The sequence below is a fragment of the Penicillium samsonianum genome (genome assembly GCF_028829775.1).
Source record: "Penicillium samsonianum strain IBT 33392 chromosome Unknown utg000003l_segment0_segment0, whole genome shotgun sequence".
NCBI lineage: Eukaryota > Fungi > Ascomycota > Eurotiomycetes > Eurotiales > Aspergillaceae > Penicillium > Penicillium samsonianum.
This window is the reverse complement of record NW_026643261.1, coordinates 147135-156565: the sequence shown is the minus strand read 5'-3', so window position 1 is coordinate 156565 and position 9431 is coordinate 147135. Positions and strand designations below refer to the sequence as shown.

Here is a 9431-nt window from a genome sequence, read left to right as displayed (position 1 = left end):
GATCTGTGTTCCTCCAGGGCTATATTGCTCTGTGTCTACTGTCAGATCTAGTCCCCGAGCCCCCACTTCAATTCCTTCTATTTCTTGCATCTTAACTATTTCCTAAATCCTTCACGCTTTATCGATATACCTGCATAGCTATCTCCCATGAGCTCGAAACCCGGTTTCACACGCTTCTTCAAGCTCTATTGATAAGATGCATTTATTCCTGCAGTTGTTCAAGACTATTGTACTTTGAAATCCCGAAACCTGGAAGTGAACGAACCCCGCCAAGACCCAAGCTAAGGGGGGCTGTTCCATGGATTCTCTGACTTCTAGGTTTTTGTTTAAGTTTCCCCGATTCCCAACCCCAGGTTATATACTTCCCGGGGTCTATGGATGTAACCCTTCAAAGTTATAACCGGATTTATATGAAATATAGACTTTGGGGTATTTGATATCTATAAATGGAGAGAATAGAATCAGAGCACTTGGTAGTCTGAGCTTCTTGCTGATCAATTTCCTTAATGCCCAGACCTGAGTGCCGCAAGGGCGACCGAATCCCGAACACCCCCACCCACTCCATCCCAAATGCCGTGATCATCGACGTTGGAAGGTTTCGATAGTGGCTTTGGTTTCGTCGCATCCAGTCATACCTCAGTCTGCACGGCCGCCTTGGCCTACCCGGCCGCGCCACTGTGATCTCTGGTGGCGTTATGGAGTGTGGCTTATCTGGGGTGATCGTCAGGCGTCTGAGATTTCGTACATGCCTCCCCTATCTGTGTCTACGGGATGTACAGAGATCTACAATGAACATCTCGCCACCGCTGCTGACTGCGGGATTTTCGGATTCTGTGTTGTTGATGGGGCCTCGTGGATGCCTGGGATGGCTGTGACTCATTGAGGCTCTCTGCGATGTTTAATCCCCTGTTGATCGCATTGCTTGGTTTCAGATATGTGCCAGCTGTGGCGACTGAAACAGACAATATCTTTACAAAGTAGTTGTCCTCTTCCGGTATAATCACATACTACAAGATTACGTACCATCGTAGATTATTGCGTTGGGTACTAGCCTTAAGGTAAGATACTCGAAACTATGTTATACCTCAACTAAATCAAATCAAATCAAAAAATATAGACCAGTCAACACACACAGTGCAAATCCCGAATTAGCAAACCTTATCTGGGCTCAGGAATATGGCTGCATTAGCACGGTTTCTCACTATAAGCTACCAGGTACTCGGAAAAAAACACAAATAGAGCTATCAACTTTGTCCTCTGCCCAGATTCCCCCCGGTTCTTCGAAGACCAAAGAACTCGGAACTTAGAATTTAGCCCAGATAACCCAGGTGATCAACAAGACATGGCATGCAAGCCTCCCTCTCAATGCCATGACAGCACTTTTGCCTATCCTATCATATATTATGGTAAATTTTACCACATTCGTAAATAAGTGGCAGTCCATGCAATCTACCACTAGACCGTGGCCCGACATACTTGCCTGTATATTATACTACCTATTATTGTGTCTAACCACTAACCGATGATTGACATTGACATTCTTCGGTATGCACAGCGCTCCTCCCGGTCCTGTAAGCCGGTGTCTGGGGGGCTGCAAGTGCTGCAGGTTCGTTGAGTGCCACTGACGCAACCGCGAATGTCCATTACTCGGCGTTGACTGTTCGGCTTTCACTGCGAGTTCTGGTTTTAGTTTATGATCTCATACCAATACTTCAACTTAAGTTCGATATACATTTTCCAATAAAGGTTATCAGCTCTCGAAGCCAAAGCGCTTGACTACTCGTACGATCCAGGACCATACCAGGACTGAATTTAAATGACTAGCTGTGTCTTTTTTTAGTCTCTCTCGATAAAAAAAAAACTCCAGCGATCGGCCGTTTGAGTAGAAATAGAAGCAGAATCCGAGAGCTGATCATTTTGTCGGTGTCACCCGATAGATTATTTTTAATTTGGTATAGATTTCCTAGCATATTATATGAGCTCCCGGGGAGTGAGACAAGCATTATAGAATTGAATAAACTGCAGACAATGATTTATCTCATACGGAGTAGAACATTCGGAATTTGGGCCAGATGATGCAGGGACGAAGTTGAGCGGCCTATAGGAATCAAGCATCAGAGATGGCGGCTGCAAAAGTGATCAATAGTACACAAGATATCATAGGCACAGACGGGATTATGCACAACTCCAAAAATGGCACCTGGTTGGTGTTCTCGGTGGTCTCTCGGTGTGCTCTGGCCTGGCAATGGCTTCCCTCCCGTTTACCCCCGTTGTTCCCCCTTGCTTGTTGGCTTCCTTTTTTCTCTTCACATAACGGCTTCTCGTTCGCTCACAAAGGCATTCAAGGAAAAATTGATTTGCTTTTTTAATTCGATTTTCCTCGAATGAATACTCCACGTTGACTTGCATTGCATTGCCTTGCATGGTTTTATTCCCGGTTTCCAGGAACCAAATTCATAGTGGCAAAAGCCTATGTACCAACGCCCTAGGAGAGCTCTAGGTCTGCCCTGTTGAGGTATACTTCCTTATGGTTGGTGGACCTGTTCTCCCCTATTCAGCTTAGTTGCCCTTCAGGGATTCCCCAGGTTGGATCCTCGTGTGCCTGTGGACATCGTACCTGTATACTTGTCTACTCCCAGGAACGCGATGTGAGTCGTGATGTGAGTCGCGATGAAGGATCACACATACCACTACAATACTTAATACCATAGTTCGCGACTCGCATCTGAAACTAAAAACCCAATGTATTTGGTTCCTATTACTTGAATTGTGAATCAGAAAACAATAAGAAAACAATAAGAAAACCTTACAGTGTCGCAGAGATGCAGCGTTGCAATAATCCCGCCTGTATCACATACCAGTGCAAGCACACTGACCTGCTCTATTCACTCCAACGGCCCATACATGCATGCCCGCTGCCACAATCTTATGTAACCTAGTCCATACTAGGACCAAAGTAGCTACAGATGTACCTGAGGTAGGATGAGCATGCGCCCGAAAAAGAAAAGCCAGGTTTGAGCCTCCAATAAGAACCGGATCGACCCTGCACATCGAACTCTCTGGAGAATGTCAGACATCGGTGCTTTGCAGGAACCCTGCAGAGCACGAACCATGTCTAACCTGCGCGGTCGGCGATGGCACCCCCTGATTGGTGTGATTGTGGATGATCGCTGGTGGGAATCCGATGATATCATATTATTGGGGCCCTTGCGCCTGGTTGGTGCTTGTCTGGCCTACTTGGGAGAGCTACATGCTGTTATTAGATGCTGGTTTCATTTTTCCTACATATTGGCTCCAGGGCCGCGACTCTAGTGTCTGACTTGCGGTCGTCATGAGTACTATTCTTACTGTATCTTGGTTTCGCGGTGTCGTGTTAGGTTAGGTTTGCTAGGATCGCGGCGTGTGCTTGGGATGAACTCCTGTGACGCGAGTTAACCAGACTGGGTTGTTGTATGTCATTCATTCTTGACTTGGTTCGGTTTCTACATGATCTGTGCGGCCTTGGGTTGGGCACGGCCGATCTGTGATCAGATGAGAGAGGGCTTGGTCGTAAGCTCTCTGTGTAGGTTTTCTAGGCAGAAATACGAAGTTCGGTTGGGAAGCAGATAGCGCTGAACTCTATGGTCATCATTTTGGTCTCTATTGGTTGGTCAAAGAGGAATATTGTTGTGCTTACTGGGTACGATAGTCTTTTGGGACCATCACAACAATTTTCATAACACTCTGTCCTTCAAAGGAGCTATTCATGGGCTTTGGGGTGCTACGTAGATGAAATCAAGCAAAGCAGCCCTTGAGCCAACCTTCGGTATGGCGTCTTGACTTTCTTCTCAACGGCATATCTAACTGTCTTTTCTGATGTCTTTGTAGGTATCGTTTTCTAATCCTCTTCCATCTTCTTGGGGGTAAAAATAACAGACAAGAGTTAAAATTGTAAACACCAAAAGACCCAACGCAGAACACCCACCTTCGTGGTGATCCAAGAAGAAGACTGTCGTATATGAGCTTGATATGGGCTCTACCAGTATTTCTCGGATGAGTCCGGCCTTGAGGGACTTTGTTATCTTGTAGCGGGAGTGTATATGGTGTGCGGTTACTATGGCATTTATCGAGCAGGATTCTACCAGCGAAGCCAGCTTGGCCGAAAATGATCACACTTGAACAAGAATATGTATTCTACATCCGTAGCTATATAAATTTATAATATGCAATGGCCTATCTGCTTCGATATACTCTCTAAATTTCTATTCTACGTGGTTGTGTGTGGATATATATGTGGTGACTAGAAGGCATAGAAGATGTAGACATGAGTACATCGTCTTCTAGATTCCCAAGCACAGATGGATGTCTCTTATCATTATCAAACCAGAACAAAATATTCGATTACTTTATATATTGAACTGTGTGAGCGATGTATGTTCTTATAATTCATTCGCTGTCCGGAGTATGCACTTATTCTCGTCTAGAGATTTGCGTCCACGCTGATAGTGTGTTATACTTCGTAGCATCGGGCTCAACACGGATCACACTCTAGCAACTTGGACTTTGAATGAAGAATAGATCAATCTAAAATTTATTATCGAAATAAAATATGAACGGAGGGAAGGTTGGAATAGTGAGCATGATGAGATGAACTGCTGTCATATGACTATGACCACCGGCCTCACCTTCCTCGTCACACTTTTCCTTCCCTTTCCCCCAACCACAATCACCAATCGTATACATCCATCCTGGCTGGTCCAACCTTCCATCACGCCAATACTTTTGACGAATTTGGGAACGAAGAACGCTGAACTCTCATCAAAGAGAGGACAGAGGAACCTCACAGATTTCGTCAGGATCACTACGGTCACGGACGCCGAGTCCGTCATTCCTCCTCCTCCTCCGTCCCCAGGAAACTCCAAGCCAGTGTCTCTCGATATGGTGTCTCCGTCGGTGGCCATGGACGCCCACTCTGCCATTGCTCCCCCTCCTCCGTCCGCCAGGAATTCGTACCCGGTGCCTGTTGATCTGATGTCTCCCACGGATGACAAAAGCATACAGTACAGGCAATAAAGAGACCAGTTATCTGGCCAATAGCCTCCAGACTCAAATTTCGAATCCCAAGATCGAAGCGCGAGCATATAGTCCACACCGTATGTCCACCTAAAAGATTGGTAGGGTTTCATGCTAATCTTAAGTTGTCTTTCAGAGCCTGGAGTGAGATGGGCACAAATGCGTCCTCTCGAAATAAGGTCGACTGGGTTACAAATGGCCCATATCATTCCACTTCCTCTTCTCATGCAGCTCCTCCCTTTTTCTTTTCCTCCCTCTTCCTCCTCCTCTCATCTTCTCCTCTCCTTTCTTCCTTGTCAACACAGCAGTACCATCATATCTTCACCTACCACTGCTAGCTCCAGTTCGAACAGTTCACCGTCTACAAGTTGAGTAGCGGACGTCCACGACCCTAAAACAATCGGTATCTCTTTGGCATTCTAGCTATCTGAACGATTGTTTAAGCTTCTCTGGAATGGAATAAATGCTGGTCAAACATCAAATTGGAGAACTGCAAGTAATCTTAATTATTCCTATAGGAGGAGCCGTAGAGCACTACTCAGTCCTTAGATATCAGGCGGATACTAACGTACTGCCCAGGAAGATACTGTCCTTGAACTGATTTTCAAATGATATGCAAGACCAAGATTCCTGCATCAATACCGCGACTTACAGCGAGAATAGCAGTCCAGCAGTCGAAGCCTCGGCTTCCCAAGACCACACGAGAATCACGTACCTAACATCAGATGGCTAAGTTCCAATGGATAACGACGACGACGATGACTACTGGGCTCAATACGACTCCACACGCTATCCACCATGCTGCAAGCAAGCAGCTGCCCGCTTAGTCCAAGCCCGAATCATTTGAATAAGTACATACATTGCCCAAATTCAAGCCGCGATAACAAAAGATAACCAGCTAGGACGAACAGGTATTACAAATCCCCGAACAGACAGCGAAGCACGAGGAACCCAAGAGCCAATGATCTCGACAAGTCACCGGGACAAATGACAATCTCATCTCCGACATATGCAAGCCTAGAACCGAATGTGTCGCACTTCACGACGTGGGCGCCACCCGACTCCCGCTCGTGTCGTGCAACGGATAGTCGCAGACCAAAAAAAAGGAAAGAAGGAAAACCTTCGCGTAATCCTCCGAGAAAATCCCCCGGTCTCGGGACTTTCAACATCTCCACAATCATGCAGTGTTGGTGGCGGTCAGATATGAAACCTCAAGGTGCAGCTTCGGGCGCATACAGAAGACAAAGGCGAGACCCGCGGACGGGAACTTGCAGGCTTGCGTGGTTAAGTCCTCAAGAAAATGCGGTCAGCATTTTCGTTCTGAGATATCACTGCATACCATCGAGGCCTTAGGTACGGTCAAACATCTTCCTGCTTTATGGTGGACCCGGGGGTGCTGGTTCGCAAACTTCGACTATCGGTGTGTTCGAAGGTTGAAGGACCGACTGGACCATGCTTTGGGGCCAGACCGATGGGAAAGACCAGCATGAAGGTGGGGTTGGTTGCGTTCCTGTTGGGAAGATGCCTGTTTGGACTGCGTCAAGATCGAAGACACAGATCGCACAACTACATGACTGCACTACCCAAGACCACGTTTCTCTTGGTCATCCCGGAAGCGTTCATGCTGGTTGAGTTTGGTTTCACAGAGGGGTCCCTGAATCCCTAGAGCGAGTCTTGTTTATATGAATTCAGGGGCACTGCGCTGTCTCATTTAACGCCATCGGTTTTTGATTTAAGCGTTATGCGATGTCACTAAAAACGTCGAGGTTATCTTCCTTTGGGACTTTTGAGACATGTCAGATCGAGCCCCGAACTCCGAGCTCCGAGTTTCAAGATGACGCGAAGTCATGGAGGCAAAGTATGTTGGAATTTCATGCGCCAAATGAATGGACTTTGGCATGAATTCTGAAAAATACTAAGTTAATGTCAAGATAAATATCCCCCCAAAAAAAACAAGTATCGAGGACAAAGAAAGACAAAAAAAGAGGGGGAAGTAGTGTACCCCGTTACGAAGGAGCGGGATGCCAACGCCAACTATCTAACGGTCGTCTGTCATTGGACTCCGACAACGCATAAGCAGCAATTTAAAGGGGATGGCGTCACAAAAAAAAATATATCTGCCTTCTCGACATTCCACTTGATGTCTAGGGACGCCCTTTCTTGACTTCTAGGGGTCTGCACCTTTTTAAGAACACCATTCACAATGACAGGCGAGACAGAGCCACTTTTGGGCTCACACACGACCAAACCACCAGCCCAGCACCCAAAGAAACTGCTGGTCAGCATCGTGTGTGCTATATTCTTGCTATCGGCCGATTTCGGATTCTTCATGTCCACCGCGCCGCAACTGGCAGTGTATGAGGATATTATCTGTCGAAACTACCAGGCCACTCTACACGGGGCGGGCAATGGGACTCTCACTCCACCAGAGTCCAATCCGTGTAAATCAGAGGCGGTACAGGGAGAATTGGCGCTCGTGATTGGGTACCAAAATACATTTGATGTGGTGCCTGGTATGCGTCCTCTGCGATATACTGATATTAGGATGCTGATACTTTGGAAATACAGGTCTTATCCTCTCGCTACCATATGGCGTGCTCTCAGATCGCTGGGGGCGGAAGCCTCTCTTGTTTCTTAGCATGCTGGGTATTCTCCTCGGGGAGATCTGGGTCAGGATAGTTTGTAAGTTAGTCATTAAACTATCTGGTCGATATTTCACTGATCCCTTCATATTAGGCCTATGGTCAAGCGTCATTCCCCTACGGATGGTCTGGATGTCAGCTGCGTTCAAAATCATCGGCGGCGGTGACCAAGTCCTCACGGCTATTGCCATGGTCATAGTGGCTGATGTCTTCTCCGAAGATGAGAGGTACGGTTATGGCTCGATCTTTCGCTGGAATCAATCTAACATATATGCAGAGCAACTGCGCTCTTCCGTTTACAATCTTGCATCCAAATCGCAGAGATTCTGGCCACACCACTAAGTGCCTATCTGATGACCTTCGGTCCAATGTTTCCCTTTATGCTATCAATATGCATCATTGTTGTGGGAAGTATTCCATCCTTTTTCCTGCCCGAGACTCTCAGAAACGCAAAGGGAAAGCAAGTCAGCCGAGAAAGCCCAGAACAGGACAGCGAAAGCGAGCAATCCCAGCCTCGGAGGAAGCAGACAGTCTTGCAGGAGCTCACTCGACAAGTTCGCGAGTTCGCACAGTCGACACGCTTCATCTGGGCCGATTCCAATATCTGTCTAATGGTATTTGTGATGTTTGTCACAGTGATGAGTCGACAATGCACAAACCTGCTTCTGCAATATGTGTCAAAGAAGTTTGACTGGAGTATTAGTCGCGTATGTGTCAATCCCCTCATTCGAATCAAAAGCTAACCATGCTATAGGCCAGTCTCTTGATTTCGCTGCGCGGGATATTTTCTCTTGTGACATATTTGGTCATAATGCCATTCCTGGCCTTTTTGGCCGCTAAATACCTCAACCTCCGCGGGAAGCGTAGCGACCATTTCCTGAGCAAAGGCAGCGGCGTGCTTTCAATCATTGGTTTCGCCATTATCGCTATAGCTCCAACACCCGCTATCTTGATCGGTGGTCAGGTCATCTTGTCAATCGGTTCGGCATTCATGATCACCACACGCAGTCTGGCTACTTCACTCGTACAGCTCGACCATGCTGGCACCTTGTATTCAGCAATTGCCATTGCACAGGGCGTAGGGACACTCGTTTCCGGTCCACTATTTGCCAACCTCTTCCGGCTAGGCATGCATCTTGGAACTGCCTGGATTGGACTCCCGTTCTTGCAAGCCTCTCTCTTTTTCGTTGTTGCTGTTACCGCCGTTTGGCACATTCGACTTGGTCCGTCTCCGCGAGCCAATGATGAGGAACAGGACCCTTTGTTACTGTAGTTTCTATATTTCTTCGGTCAATTCCATTACATCCAAGCAATTCAACACGGGTTCCTTATGTGGAGAACGCCCTGTCAGCCTGCAGAGATGGCGTAGACGGGAAACTCATATTCTACCCAGTAGCAGTACAAAGTAATCCCATCTATGAAGATACCCACAGCAGCCATTGTCTTCTAAGCGAAGCAGCACCAGCTTTCAGATAAAACAGTCCAGATCCAGGGCTAAGCACTCTGGTTCGTCAGGGCTGGGCGATCAGCGGGTTTAATCTCGCGGGGCCGAATCAACTTGAATCAACTTGGGTCAACAGTCGGAGATCCGGAGTAATAGCCCGGTCAATGCAACCTCAGAAGGCGTTTCATCAGTCTTCTTCAGACGAAAACCGTCGGACTCTGATTTAGCGCTGGAGTGCGTTGTGCATTTCTGTCTTGTCATTGGAGGGAAGTCAATAACGCGACTGCCCCGCT

At 47.2% G+C, this 9431-nt stretch overlaps 2 protein-coding genes across 2 annotated transcripts; both read left to right on the top strand.

Annotated features, from left to right (window-relative positions):
- Window positions 1-4647: 4647 nt before the first annotated feature.
- N7471_003610 (uncharacterized protein) lies at window positions 4648-5200 on the top strand (the record flags this gene model as incomplete). The annotated part of the gene is made up of 3 exons (XM_057276330.1): window positions 4648-5039; window positions 5105-5132; window positions 5189-5200. 3 exons carry the CDS (start codon window positions 4648-4650, stop codon window positions 5198-5200), a joined length of 432 nt encoding a protein of 143 aa, XP_057135940.1.
- A 2055-nt stretch (window positions 5201-7255) lies between these two features.
- On the top strand, window positions 7256-8967 carry N7471_003609 (uncharacterized protein; the record flags this gene model as incomplete). Its single annotated transcript, XM_057276329.1, has 5 exons — window positions 7256-7565; window positions 7621-7734; window positions 7789-7921; window positions 7972-8401; window positions 8449-8967. 5 exons carry the CDS (start codon window positions 7256-7258, stop codon window positions 8965-8967), a joined length of 1506 nt encoding a protein of 501 aa, XP_057135939.1.
- Between the last annotated feature and the right edge of the window lie 464 nt (window positions 8968-9431).